Genomic DNA, 15,921 nt, shown 5'->3' with positions numbered 1-15,921 from the left:
CTCTTCTATTCATTAGAGAAGTCCTTTTTTCTCAAATTCTTAAGGCGGCTGTTTTTTTTAAAAAAATAAACTAGGTAGCTTTAAAGATATATATTAGAGAGATAATATGGTTGTGCAAGATCCAAAGTATTTCTTCTCAATTATTTACAAAGTGGCCACAATGCTATTAACCATGCAACCCTATTTAAAAATAAATTCCATTGGCTTAAATAGGTCTTGATCCCAAGATAGCATGCAAAATAATCAGTGAGATTAATCAATACTCTGAAAAAATGCAACAAAGAAAGGAAGGATTTCATGCCACTTTCATCTGAATCAATTAGTTTCAAATGATTTTCCTAATATATTACTTTATTTTAATCATGGATGATTAAACACAGAAGATAATGCAATTACAGATTTTAAATCTTCATTATCAGTATTAGTATCCTGCAATTTAACAGATGGATTCTTTGGCTTCCAAAGATATTCCATCTATTTGTGTCTTGAATATTTCTATCATTATAATATTGTTAAAAAGTACAATTTAGACTTTAAGGAAGAAAAAGAATGAATAAGTACCATTCATGCATGTTCACTCAGAAAGATCAACTGAATTTAGTAGGCCTTATTTTAAGGTTAGTATGATTATGAATGTAGCTTTGGTTCTTTCGTATGCTTTAAATTTCTAAATCAGTAAAAAGAAAATATATCTAACTATATCTAATGTAAATTTAATTTAATGGACCAGATTTGAGATTTCGGCAAGAAGGCAATGTTTTTTTGTTACAAAGAAGATGTCAAGTCAGGAATCATATATATTACTCTTCAGTTCTGTTTGTAATTTTATAAAGTGGAAAAAAAACAAGGACCATTGCTATTTCAATCATATAATATATTAGATCTGGGTTCCATCAATTGAAGAATGCTATCCTGTGGAACCTAGGAACTGTGTCTTTTCTGACACAGTCCTGCCCTCTAGAACACCTTGCTGTCTGTGTGACGGAGAGTAATGTAGCAGGTTCTCAGGAAGGAGGGAGCATGTTCCAAGGATGGGGCAAGACAAAAGCAGCCCAGTACAGAGTTGGATTGTGGGAAGAGGAAGAGATGTAGGATAGCTGACCTATAGAATCTCCAGGATATATCAGTTGGGTGAGCACCTTATAGGTTTAGTCTGGCAAGATCCTGTCTATATGGTGTCAGGAAATAAAGAACTGAACTTTGTTCAGTTCCTTTTGGGCTAATGTTCTTGGGCTATGTCTGATGTTGAGATCAGATTGGCTCCAACCCTCCTTGTCAAAAGTTTGGAAAACCTGGTTGTTTGCCCAAGTGTGTGAATTACATACCTAAGCGGGTTGATATTATATTGTATATTATATTTTTTTATTCTGTCAGATGTCTTCTTTTTGAATTCAATGTGTAGCATTTGTACTGTTGTTCTATTTTAACTTGTTTGCTGCTCGGATGAGAAAGCCGATTGTGTAAAAATAAATAAATAAACGTATGGTAATCTAATAATAATGATTTATTAAATAATTAATAGATTGAGTGAATGAGTGAGAGGCAAATCGCTAAACTTACCCATCAAGTTCTTCCCTTTGCCCATCTTTTGAATTCTGTTCATCTCATTCTGGCATGGGAGGCCTAAAACATAATTCACGAGAATGAGTTTCCAGATGGTGAGGGACAGACCCTCTAATGATTAGCTTCACAATTGACAGGCAGTGTAGTCTATTGCTCACCTGGGAATGAATGAGCTACATATGCTTGTACAGTATAGCAGAACAAATGCATGGCATTAACTTTACTAATTAAAAAAGACACAACCTGCTATGCTTAAAAATAGTGTTTGGAGGCCATTTTATTGTTAAATACTTTATTTTCCCCCTTTCTCTTCATCAGCCTGATATAAACAGGATGCTAATTTACCACTGGCTTGTCAATTAATTTCCACATTTTAAGCAATTGCCTATGCTATAAACTAATAGCAACTGAAGCAGTTCTGAAGATTTAATTGCAACTGATGACCAAGGATCTATATTTCTTGGGGTATTTATGGAGCATCCTGCTGCTTAATCAATGGAACAAAGTCCTCGTGTGATAGAACATGGTGTGTTTTGTAGTAGTTGAGTAGCAGACCATGCATGATTTACAAGGGCAGTTGTTTTTGGTGTGGGTATGTCAGATACATCATTCCTGAGCCTTCCTTCCCTGCCTTTAAGCTGAATGTCTACAAAGACTGAAATTCTATTAGATTGTTTGCAAAAATCTGTATGGGATACTTCAGATGGGAATAGTTCTCCATTTCTCTCAGCAGCAGCCCCAAAGCATCTGTTATTCCTGCTTAGACTATTACTGAAACAGATGGGATGGAGAAGGTGTCATGTTGATATAGAGCTGTTTTTGAGGACATGGAAACAGATTCTCAGCCTTTGCAGAATACTCTAACATTTCTAATTCCATGTAACATTCTGAATGGATGTCTTTTGCTTATGTAATAATAGCTTTGTTTATGATTATTCAAATATGCAGTGTAGCAAGAAAAATATGGACAAAGTAAAAAATAGAAAATTGGAAAAATGTGGATGAAAACTGAATATTTTGTTCAAAATGAATTATTAGGATTCAAAACATATAAAACATATTAACAGAGAGGAGAATGGCATGAAAAAGACATCATGAAATGGAAAAAAGAAAGATACAAAAGAATATATTAAATCTGATAAATTTATCCTTGAATGTATTAGAGACTGACTGGCTGGCTGGTATCTTTCTGAAGCCGCCATTCAATCTTCCTTTGTTCTCTTTAAATGAAGAATGTAAATGAAACAACCGAAGGAAAATAGCAAAACACTTCCATATCTGAAATTATGTTTTTGGATAGGAAAAACCAGCTCCAAAACAGACATCATGGCACTTACTGGAAAATAATCTTAAATTACTATATTATGCAAAACCTTTCTTTCATCTGGGAAAAAACTGTTCCTTGATCTCAAACAGGCTCTGCATATCAATAAATGTTTTTGTTCTCCCTCTCAGGTGGCAATAAGCAGATATGGGTACGGGAAAAGTCAGGTGTCTTCTATTAATCCATTTTACTTTGGGGAAGCAGACAATGTTATAAGTCAAGTGTCAGGGTTCCAAGTAACAACCCCAACAAATGGAGCAGGCCTGAAGATCCAATGCAAAGAGGGCTTCCAGGCCTGACATCAAGTTAATGAAAGCATACTGGTTATGGGACTAATTGCTATGCCATAAGATGGGGAAAAGGACTAAAGGAATATTTATGCTGCATTCTACTTACTGTTCCTTTGAATTGGGCCAAGCTATAAATATTGACTTGATGCAAAAGTCCAAAATGAATCTCCATTGAAAACTATTTGAAAATATGAACTAGGAACCTATAGGCAACAGCGGGTGCTTCTGTGCAGAAAATGGTAGTTTTGTTGCTAACACATTCTTTCAGCAATCCAAATGACAACTATATACCTGAATATATCCAAATGAACAACACAGTAATGGAATAGATTACATCTTATGTAGCAGCATATGGGAAAATTCTCTGCTGACTTGTAAAACATTGTAAGGTGCTGAATGTGGATCAGACTATCAGCTGCTAATCATAGAAATATGCTTTAGACTGAACAAGACTAGAAAGAATCAAATCTCAATGAGATGTAACATATTCATGAGGAATATAAGTTTGAAGTCAGGGGCAAATACCCTGGATCTTTGTGGGAAGAAATAAAAAGATAAAGCTGGAAATATATAAAAACATGGAGTACAAACAGAAGAAAATAAAACTGGAAGAACAAGGGATTTATTTAGGAGAATTAAAGAAATTGCAGAAATAATCCAACAGCATATTAATGTCATAAGGGACACGCATGAAAAGGATTTAATGATGGAAAAACCTATATACCACTAAAATTCTTCTGTTTATAACCTTTAATTGGGTGAAATGTTGTATCATGAGGGAAATTTTTTTGAATCAATCTACCTCCAATAGGCTAACTGAAGGAGTACATCTCAAATCTGGGACCCATTACTCCTGCAGCACTGAAATTTGGCAGAGTTGTGGTTGCATCAGTGCTGCCATGCCTCCATGCTGCTGTGTCAACTGTGGCCACATGATTGTCATTTCCAATGCTCTCTGTCACTTTCTCACAAGGAAAGTCAATGGGGAAGTCAGCAAGAAGTTGAAAATTGCTCCTGTTCCCACTGTCTTTTTGCCCACCTGTGGTCATTCTATTTCTCATTTAGGTAAGGAAATATATCTGAATCATTGTCTAGTACTGTTTAAAAAGGTGGAAGGAATAAATGAACAAATTGTACAAGACAACCAACCTGGATAAGATTGTATTGAAGACAAAAGAAGTTTACGATCAATTGGTTGTGTTTGAAAAGAAAGTCAGATTATTATAAAATAACTATCACTTAGAAAACCCCGTTGTGTATAAAATTGCCATAGAGTGCTTAAATGAAACTTGATGAAAACAGTAAAGACTATGATAGCTCTCTGCTGACTAATATATAAAAAACATGGTAAAAAGACTGGAAAAGGCCAATCCCAATCTATAAAACAGGAGATTTAAAAGAATTACAGAATAACTTTAATACCACATGCCAGCAAGACATAGCTGAAAATCCTTCTGAAAAGATTAGCGCTTTATATAGAGATAAGTGGCAATTGAATAAGCAGACTTCAGAATCAACGATCTGCTTCTTCTGATAAGAAGTCTCTATAATAATCAGGATGCCACAATGAGAATGAAATTTAATTTCAACAAATGGTATCTAAATCAATAGATGAAAATAAATGACCTGAGATAACTCTGAGGCAGAAACTGAAGAAGAACTAAGACTGATCATTCTAAAAATAAAGCTCTGGTGGCACTGTGGTTAGAATGCAGTATTGCAGGCTAACGTTGCCCATTGCCAGGAATTTGATCCTGACCATCTCAAGGTTGACACAGCTTTACATTCTTCCAATATTGGTAAAATTAGAACCCAGATTGTGGAGGCAATATGCTGACATTGCAAAAAGCTCAAAGAGTCCTGTAAAGCACTATGGAGAAGCATGTAAGTCCAAGTGTTGTTGCTATTACTAAAGCAAGGGAGTGAGAATGCAAGGCTTTCTTTGAATATCAAGAAAATAAAGATCATGTCTACTGGAAAGTTAGAAGAATTTAAGATAAACAGTTAGACGATAAAAGTTCTAGGCTTCAAAGTTCTAGACTCCAGAACTGATAAAATGAGGCGTATGTAAAAGAGAAACAGAGAATACTAATGATGAGCAAAAAGATTTTGAATCCTATAACTCTCATGAAAAATCAGGACATTTCAAATAAATTAAAAGCTAGAATGGTCCACTCGCTGGTCTTCTCCTGTATGAAGTACAGATATGAGGGATGGCTTATCATGTGAGAGGAAAAAGATTAATTCCTCTGACCTATGGCGGAAAAAGAACTGCTTTGCATTCCTTTGAGAGCCAAGAGAACCAACGTCTTAGTACTTGAGTAAATCAAGCCTGAGTGTTCATTGGAAGTCAAATAACAAGACAAAAGCTATAAAACTTTGGGTGCATCATGAGGGCAGATATGTCTATGAAAAAGAAGATAATATTCAACAAGATAACGGAAGATCAAGAAAAGGCTGACAGAACATGAGATAGAAAGCAGAAAAATATTTACTAGGATTGTGTAATGTGGTGAAAGATAGAACAGCTTGAATAGTTTTAACTCATAAAGTCACCAGAGTTGGTTTAAGTTTACTAAGATGTAACAATAAATATAAAAATAAATAAAAACAAATTTAAAGAAATGAGAGGGCTCTGTACATTGTAGTGCACATGGGAAGGACATAGCATTTGCTCTTTGTACCATTCAGCAACAGCCGCTATTCACTAGACTCAAATATTAGATATTTGGATTTTGGCATCCTTAGGCGCTTAACATGTGAACACTGCTCTCTAGGTCAGGGGTATCAAACTGGTGGCCCACAGGCAGGATGTGTCATACATAGGCCACACCCACCCCAGCTCTGCAAATGGGAAAAATGTCACAAAACATCATGTATTGCCAACGTGACGTGGCAAGTTTGATATCCATGCTCTAGATGAATAGATAGATGAGGCATCAAATCATTTATGCATGAATATGAACATCAATACCATTCTTAAAGAATTAACTCCAGAATTTGCTTATTTCTTCCATTAAATACCACATCAGTTGTATTGTGGAAGTATGGTTATAAATACTATACAAAGCATCACAACTTCTTTTCCTCTTAATTTTATTGGAAGTAAAGTATAGAATACTGATTTGTAATCCATTTTCTCTGAGGTTGAATTTGGTTAATTACCTCCAGGCTTCTGAAAGCAGTAACACCACTCATTGTTGGAAAGCTTTCCATCTTTGAAGGAATCACAGGAGTTGAAGAGAGGCTTAATGCATGGTTCATACTTATCAAGGTAAATAGCATTGATCTCAGAGTGATCAAGGAGAAGGTCATAGTTCATATCCAGTTTGTTGAACATCCAGCCCAATGAATCCTTACAGATGGGTAATATGCTAGTATCGAATCCTATAGAGGAAGGAACAAACAATTCCAGCTGAGAAGAAAATACAGATATCTAAAGAAATATTTAAAAATCTCACTCTAATTCATTGTATTCTCATGTTTTGCAAATAATGGTTGTAAAATTGGATTTCACATTGTCTTTTCCTTCCTGAGTTGCTAGTAAATAGAACATGATCTTAGTTCAGAACTAAATGAAAATCAAATGCATGGGTTGAAGCTATGGTAAATACAATCTTCAGAGTCTGCATCATAGCATTATGATTGTTTTATAAAGATGCATGTAGCTCAAAGTTAAATAAATACTTTTTCAATCAGCGCTCAGTTTAAATGTTCATCTATAAATGGAACACTCTTCAATAAATAAAGTGATTTTATTATACTTAAGGAATGTTGGTTTTCAAAGAACCATATATTTCTACAGTGATTCAAAGAAATCATTAAATTATAGTACAGAATGCTGATGGAATTGGCATTTATAATTGAAACAGGAGTCATATACATTCTCCTCCCTCATAATTTTAACAGAAGCAGCACTAATACCTTCAAATTATCTAAAAGTTGACAGCAAGAGCTACCATTAAGGACACCTTAGTTTTTTGCATTACATTCATTAATATCCATAATTTCACATTCCTTAAAAACATTAGATCTCTGAAAACATTTGCTTTGGAAGCAAAAAGCAGCATTCAACCTGCTAGTGAGCATTTCTTTCTTTTTAAAAAGAAAAGATAAGTGGCGTGCATATATTTTGAGGCAGAATCATTTTAAAACTTCAGGTGTACATGGATGAGAATTAACTGTGATAAAATGAGCCTGCATTTCTAGGAAAAGTATGCAATTACATTTTCTCTCTTCCAAACTTCTTAAGACTATAACCTGCAAATATGACAAGTTTCCCATCTTCCTTTCAAGACCTAAGTGTGCTAAAATTTCACTTTCTCTTGCATCTCTTTGCTTTTTCTTCTTTCAGGGTTACTGATAAGAATGACACACAATTTATCAAACGGTTTTCTGCGATAGTTACGTATCTAGGTAGGTAGGACTCAGTGATGGGTTTCAAATTTTTTTACTACGTGGCTTGGTGGGCATGACATGGCGGGCATGGCAGGGGAACGATACTGTAAAATCTCCATTCCCTCCCCAATCTAGGGGAAGGTTACTGCAAAATCCCCACTTCCTCCCGATCAGCTGGGATTCAGGAGGCAGAGAATAGATGGGGGAGGGGCCAGTCAGAATTTTTACTACCAGTTTTCCGAACTACTCAAAATTTGTGCTACTCGTTCTCCAGAACTGGTCAGAACCTGCTGAAACCCATCTCTGGTAGGACTTTTTGAACTCATGGTAACCAGGTAGAAGGCCACTTCTCAGAAAGTCCAATCAACAGATCCAAGCTGTTATTTTCTCATGACATATAAACAAAAGAGTTGCATTCCCATTTGTAAATATTGTGTACAGTATTAGAATTTTCCATACGATGTTTCAGTTATAAAGGTCATTTTTATCACCTGCACTGAAGTAACCTGAAAACTGAAAAGGCACTATAATGTACTCACTATTCTAGATGTTAATTTTTAGAAACAAAAAGGCATTTTGCTAGAAGAATTAATGGCAAACCCAGATGAGGATTATCACTGACACTGAAGAAGAACCATCAAAAGAGGCTTTGGTAAAATACTTTGGCAGACACTAATGCTATTTTATAACAGGCTGCACTTAATAGATAAGCTAGAGATGTGACGGATGAGGTCTGAGCAACAGTTCCAGGATCCTCCTTTTTTTGGCAGCATGTGATGTGGTTGAGCAAAAATATATCAAATAGTGCAAATTCTTGTTCACAGTTAGCTAAACAAACTTCAGTAACTGGAGGAAAAAAGGTCCGATTCACTATTGAACATTGAACATTTTTTGAATCAGGTATAAGTGAGTCAAGAAATTGTTTATAAACTTATTTATTAATTTTAGACTGTTATCTGTTAAATATATCCAAAGCTCTATTTGTTTATTGATAAATATGCTTTATAACATCATGGCATACAAGCAGCAGAAGTGGTGGGAAAAAGGATGCTGAGCTGGCTAGTTTTTTGGGTGATTCCAACAGAGTTTTTGTTGTGCTTATTCTGAACCATTTACAACCTGATTCAGCCTGTGATGATGTTTTCTGCATCAATGTAACTTCATACATATGATGCACATTATATAATTTATTTCATTTATGTGATGATCACAGTCAGTGGTGGGATTCAATTTTTTTAACAACCGGCTCTGTGGGCGTGGCTTAGTTGGGGGTGTGGCTTGGTGGTCATGTGACTGGGTGGGTGTGGCTAGCTGGTCATGTGATTGGGTGGGCGTGGCTAACTGGTCATGTGACCGGTGGGCGTGGCTATCTGCATAGGGACTACAGAGGGCTGAAAAAAGTCATTTCTGACTGGTCCTCGCACTTTTGACCATCCTCACATTTATGCCCGTTGCAGCATTCTTAACAACCGTGTCACTCATTTCACAACTGCTTCTCTTCATCATGGTGACAAGATAGGGCAAAAACGTAAAATGTGAAGACAGTCGTAAGTTCGAGGACTGGTCAAAAGTGCGAGGACCAATCAGAAATAATTTTTTCAGCCCTCTGAGTAGTCCATATGCATAAAAGGATACAGCAATAGAGAGGGATGAAGGAAGGGAAGGGAAATTAGAGTAGGAGTGAGGGTAAGAGAGGGAGGAAGAGAGGAGGAGAAGGAGAAAGAAAGAGGAAGTAGGGAGGAGAAGAAGAGGGGGAGGAAGAGAAAGTAAGAAGGAAAGAAAAGAGAGAGGTGGTAGGTTTGAGGAGAAAGATTGCTCTACAATAAAAAAGATGAAAGGAAAGAAAGCCAACCCCAAACAAATATAAAGATTTTAAGATAAAGAATGAATTGTTAAACTTTAAAGAATAAAAGAGAACAAATATGAATAAATAACAATAATTAGAAACACACATACAAACATACAATGTATTTTCTTTGAACAGAGTATTTGGCCGGTTCACAAATTTAAACAGTGTTTAGTCATTTCAATTAAATTTACAATTTCTATATTTCCTTTTAGCCATATTTATTCCTCATCTATTTTTGTAAAAAACCAATATTACCCTTCATCTTCATCTCTAATCTTAATCAAATTCAATTTTTCCCTTCTATTCTATATTATACCCCTTCCCATTGTCATCTATTTTTATATCCATCCTCACATTGGTTAATTATGTAATATTACAGTTGTTTAATATAAATTTAACATTTTAATATAAATCAATTAGTTATATAACTACCTTTTTTGTATATTAATCAATATGAACATGAATATTCCAATTATTTCCATGCAATCCAATTTCTTACAAATCAATTAATTATATTTACCAATAATAATAAACCAAATAATTTCCCCCATATATTCCTTCAAACCACAACTTAACCATTTCTGCTTTCAACACAATATACAATAGTATCTCAATTATTACAATTCCCTAGTTAAATAGAGCTTTTTTTCTTTTGTGTTTTAAAATCTTGAACTCTCCTCTTTTTCCCTAAATTTCCCATTGTTTGCACCTACCTTTTTTGGTGAGGAAAAAGAAAAGAAATTTTCTCTTTTTTTGCCTAATTTTCCTACGTTGCAGCAACAGCAAAGCCAACAGCCTGCTTTACTTTCAGTTTCCTTTTTCAGCATAGCTAGGGGAAAAAAAATCTGCTCAAGCACTCTTTGCAAGCAAGCAGCAGAGCCCTGAGCAAAACAGCTGAGAGTCGGGAGCCGATCTAAGCAAGGGCTAATTAGCCTATGCTGAAGCTCCGTGGGCCAATAAAATTACAAAAAAACACCGAACCCTTTGTTAAATTGCTGGCTCGCCTGCCCCTCGCCCACCACTATTTATTGGCAATAAATAGTGGTGCGGAGGGGCGGGGCAAGGGGCGGGGCGAGCCAGAAATTTAACAAAGGGTTCGGCCGAACCCCCTAGAACCGGCAGAATCCCACTACTGATCACAGTGCAGATGCTGTTTGTCCCTTTTCGCTCCTCCTGAGGATGCCCACGGGCATGGGTCAACCGTTATTTATTTATAAAATTTATTCCATAAAACAGATAAGTCCTTTCTTATAATGATCTCATAAGAGCATTTTATTTCAATAAAGAGGCTTATATGATTTCCTTCCCCCCCCCTTTTTATGACTCTTTAATCCCTTTGTTTTGGGATGGAGTTGGGGCGATTGAATGGAGCTGAGCGTTTACTGGCCGGATGCTTTCCTAATGCCTACATGGAGTTCGCAGCAGATATTTTCTCTTTGAACCCTAATAGAGAAACATCTAGGATTGAATTCTCAACCTTCCGAGTGAGAGGCAAGCATCTTTACCTCTCTCTCTCTATGCATATTATAGAATCATCCTAGAATTTGTCTGTAGAACTTTGCATCCACTGATGTCAGCTGGAATTTCTAAATGGGCATAATTTCAAGTAATCTAAAATGAAATGGTCCAAAATGTGCAAACTAATTTCTATAACTAACATTTTAAACTTTATGTTTTTAATTTATCTAAAATGAATGTGTTCACATTCCTCTCTCTAGCTTTTTCTGCCAAAGGAGATATTTTGCATATTAAAAACAAGGTTATTACATATTCTAAGTCCAATATTAACCTTCCATCTCTCTCTCTATAAAAATTCCATAATGTACAAAGTGATGTCATTTCCATTTCCTGCTCATTTTTTCCCATAAATACACACTAAGAGGATTAATTCACTAATAAAATCTCTTTGATTGCTATTAAATTAATCAGCTGGTTTATTGGATAATAAAATCAATGGCTACTATAACAGTAATTTTCAATTCTGAATTCTGTACACAGTTTATTGGTTTTCTAGTATGCAAGAGATTTAATATAATTATTCTATGGTGCGGCTAAACTATGAGAGAAATCAGAAATCTAGGAAAATTGAGTGATGATAAGACATAACAGCACATCTCTTAAATGCAGCCAAAGGCAATTTTATAGTCTAATCCAGTGTTTCTTAACGACAGCAACTTTAAGATGTGTGGACTTCAATTCCTAGAATTTTGGCTGACTGGTCTAATCCATTGGAATATGTATCAGCAAATCAAACCATTAAAAAAAATCTGTACTATTTATGTCTCCTTTATGTTGAAGTGGGTAGTTCCTTTAAAACCAATAAGAACAGCTGTGATACCTACCATGAAATGTTTTTAAAGGGACTGAAATGGAAGGGGTTTCCTTATTACAATGTGGGATAAGAAAAAAGATGATAAAGAAACGAGCAGAAATTAGCTATTTCTGTAAGAGAGACAGTACATTCCATGTGAATAAAGCACCATCCTTATCTACAATGTTTCAATATACATTTTAATGCATAGAATGGAAATATTGAGGTAAAAATAGGAGTCATGCAGGTAGTCCTCGGCTTATGACAATTGAGCCCAACATTTATGTTGCTAAGGAGGCAGTTGTTAAGTGAATTTTGCCCCAGTTTACAATATTTTTTGCTGCTGTTAAGTGAATCACTGCACTTGTTAAATTAGTAACATGGTTGTTAAGTGAATCTGGCTTCTCAGAAGGTCGCAAAAAGTGATCACATTACCCTGACACACTAATGTAGGTAAATGCGGGTCCAGCTGGATGATTACTGAAGGACCCTCTTTATTCATAGTATTGTAAGAAAGGAAATGTGCTTGTTTAAGGGAAGCCAATTAACCAGATGAAAGGCAGAGAATTCCTCTGAAGTAGGAACATTCAGAAGAGAGGCCCCTCAGTTGTCAGAGATACAAACATTTGGTGATATACAGTTTGAAGGTTAAAACAGATCAAAGGATGACCACATGTAATATCAACAAGAGATAATTTGAATCTATGCTTCAGTAATTTACAAGAAGAATTGTGACTTTGGCAAAGATTATGTAAAACTTAATAATTAGGAAATGTCAATTAAATATAACAAATGTATATGATCATATGAATTGCTGAGTTAACAGAATCCTTTGTTTGAAACTATATAAAACTGGAGACTAATGATCATAACCTTGCTCAGATCTTGAGGTAGCAATACCTATCTGAACCTTATTGCAATAATAAACTGACTCTGTCTGCCCCGAAGGGATGTCTCTTAATTCCTTCCTTCCATAACAACACTGCAACCATCATAAAAATGAGTTAGTTGTTAAGTGTCTGAATTTTGATCACATGACCATGGGGATGCTGTAACAGTGTGAAAAATGATCATAAGTCACTTTTTTGTGTTGTAACTTCGAACAGTCACTAAACAAACTCTTGTAAATTGAGGACTACCTGTAATTCTGTTACGATGCACTGCAAAGATCAGATATGGAACAAAGATGTTAACTATATTTTTTGAAATACTAAATATTAAAACTCTTAATACAATGTCTATTATTTATAATTACAAGTTTTTTTTATATCTTCTAGAAAATTTACTTTATTTTGATTTATAGACATTTTGAAAAGAATTAAGAAAAAATAGCTTAAGAAAAAAGAATTAAGAAAAAATGCACATTGCTGTTGAAAATGTTAATGCTAGGAAATGTTTCCAGGACTATAATCTACTGAGATACTTAAAATTGCAAGCGTGTTAAAGTGGATTTTAATGTCAACATTAGGCAAGGTACAATTTCCTGCACTTTTCTAAATCATCAAGAACAAAAATGGAAAATATATTTTCTTTATTCTTCCTAAACAAGCTGAATTTTAAGTAAGCAATGCATTCTATATATTTATCTGAATGTAAGCAATACCAGGAATGTGATGCACCCAAAGAATAACTCACTTAATGTAAGTTCTATATACTGTAGGAGAGTATTCTAAAAATTATTTACTTGTCTATGATAACGAGAAATACTGCCCTAAAACTTACAGGCTTTGAAAAACTACCTCAATTGCTACACATTGCTTCCTATTTCAGGAACTAGGACTAATATAGAGTGTGTTTTTGCACTAAAAACGTTGCAAGGTAATTTTAGATGAATAAAATCCAACAACAATTCTGCTTCATTTCATAGATCTTATAATGCAAATAGTAACTTAACTGATTGTACTTCTTAATCCTACAAACTAATAATACAGCTTTTGCTCTTTTTTGCATAACATACAGTATGTAGATTAACACAGGGGTCTCCAACCTTAGCAACTTTAAGACTTGTGGACTGCAACTCCCAGAATTCCTCAGCCAGCAAATTCTGGGAGTTGAATTCCACAAATCTTAAACTTGCCAAGGTTGGAGACCTCTGGTTTAACAGAACAGTGGAACACTCCAGCCAAAGATATAATGAAAAAAGTCACACATTAGAATTGTAGAATTTGTGGAATGTTGAAGCCTGGAATTTTTTTTTTTTATAGTAAATACTTTTTAAAAATACTCCTAAAATTTACAATTACTTTCTTACTTTGGGTATTGGCCCATAAAATCATAATGTATGGTATAAAAATTGTAAACTGTGTGTTTCATTAAAACTGTTTGGCAAGTGTTGCAAGTTAGTAACTTCAATTATTGACATAAATTATAGAAATAGACCAATAAAATGAAATAGACCATAATGTGCAGAAAAGGGATTATTTTAGATTCTTTGCCTTGTTTTATTGTTCTAAATGTAAAGTTCACAAGGAGAGACAGAAGAGCCTTTTCTAGCCCAAACTTTTAAGACTTGTTATATTCTTTTGCAAAAAGCAAAATAATATATGTATATTAAAAAAGCAGAGACATAACCCTGCCAACAAAAGTGCGTATAGTCAAGTCTATGGTTTTCCCAGTTGCAATGTATGGCTGTGAATGTTGGACCATAAGAAAGGCTGAGCGCTAAAGAATTGAGGCCTCTGAACTATGGTGCTGGAGAAGACTCCCGCGAGTCCCTTGGACTGCAAGGCGATCAAACCGGTTAGTCCTAGAGGAGATAAATCCTGACTGCTCTTTAGAAGGCCAGATCCTGAAGATGAAACTCAAATATTTTGGCCACCTAATGAGAAGGAAGGACTCACTGGAGAAGAGCCTAATGCTGGGAAAGATTGAGGGCAAAAGAAGAAAGGGACAACAGAGAACGAGGTGGCTGGATGGAGGCACTGAAGCAGTAGATGTGAGCTTAAATGGACTCCAGAGGATGGTAGAGGACAGGAAGGCCTGGAAGAATGTTGTACATGGGGTCGCGATGGGTCGGACACGACTTTGCAACTAACAACAACAATATTCTTTTGCGCAAGCACAATAGCTAGTACCTGGTTTCTAATTTAGAAATAAATAAATGCTGCCTGCCTGCTGTTCTGCCTTTCCAGTCCTTTGATTCCTAGTTAGGGTAGCTGAGAACAGGAAAAGATCCTCCAACTTATACAAAACTGCCCCAATAGAGCACTAAAACAAGGAAGCGATTGACAGCATCCTGTCAATGCTTTTTTTTTTTTCCTGGCAAGCATCACTTACTAGGAATTATAGGACTAATAAGATTTACTGTGATCCTCTGTGGAAATTCTTCCTGTTACATAGCATCATTCCTTTTCTTGAAGAAGGAATTATGTAACCAAATTTAATTTTTCATTTTTTTCAGTTCTCAGGAAAAATGAAACAAAATTAAAAACAAGTATTTGGGGAGGGAGTTTTTCTTAAGTACAAACTTATTGCTAATAATTCCTGTTTTGACATCATTGATTCAGATTAAAATACATTTAAACAACATGATTTAATGAAGGTGAGATGTCAAAAACTTGCCCAGATGTAGGGTGCTAGGCAATATAAAAGTTATACCAGGAGACACTGTGACAAAATTCCATGCAATGCCAGTATTGGTTCAGTCTAAGAATTATAAGAAAAACATGGACAAGAAAATTATGGCTAGAACACAAAATTTATTTATTGATTTATTAATATCCCGCCTTTATTATTTTTATAAATAAGTAGTGAACATACCTAACACTCCTTCCTCTTCCTATTTTCCTGAAAGCAACAACCTGTGAGATGAGTTGGGCTGAGAAAGGATGACTGAGCCAAGGTCACTCAGCTGGCTTTCATGCCTCAGGCAGGACTAGACAGGACAGTCTCTTGGTTTCTAGCCTAGTATCTTAACCACTACATACTCTCTATCTTCTCCTCCATTTCCACTGGAGAAATAAAAAAAAGTTTTCTGATGAGATAGGCAAGCAGGGTAAGATATTCTGATTGGGATAGAGTTGTACATTGGCCTCAAAGTTAAAGGGCTTTTTTTGGGGGGGGGGTCTATTTATCAAAACCATGTAACATGTCTAATTAGGATATACCTGGGACAAGGCCCACCTGTCTCTTAGGGAGAGTATATGAATAGGACAGATATATTAGGCAATAGAGGAGGTAGTTGGGC

At 35.3% G+C, this 15,921-nt stretch overlaps 1 protein-coding gene across 2 annotated transcripts in view; it reads right to left on the bottom strand.

Moving 5' to 3' along the window:
• Positions 1–15,921, bottom strand: part of SPOCK1 (SPARC (osteonectin), cwcv and kazal like domains proteoglycan 1) — a 524,574-nt gene that overhangs the window by 19,026 nt on the left and 489,627 nt on the right. For both annotated transcript variants that reach the window (XM_060688539.2, XM_034403471.3), the window contains 2 exons: positions 6,343–6,564; positions 1,561–1,623 (listed from right to left, as the gene is read on the bottom strand). In XM_060688539.2, coding sequence (XP_060544522.1) covers positions 1,561–1,623; positions 6,343–6,564 — 285 coding nt within the window. The remainder of the gene's footprint in view (positions 1–1,560; positions 1,624–6,342; positions 6,565–15,921) is intronic.

This window comes from Pantherophis guttatus, chromosome 2 (assembly GCF_059756535.1).
Source record: "Pantherophis guttatus breed Tessera chromosome 2, ASM5975653v1, whole genome shotgun sequence".
Classification (NCBI taxonomy): domain Eukaryota; kingdom Metazoa; phylum Chordata; class Lepidosauria; order Squamata; family Colubridae; genus Pantherophis; species Pantherophis guttatus.
This window is presented reverse-complemented; position numbering and strand designations above follow the sequence as displayed.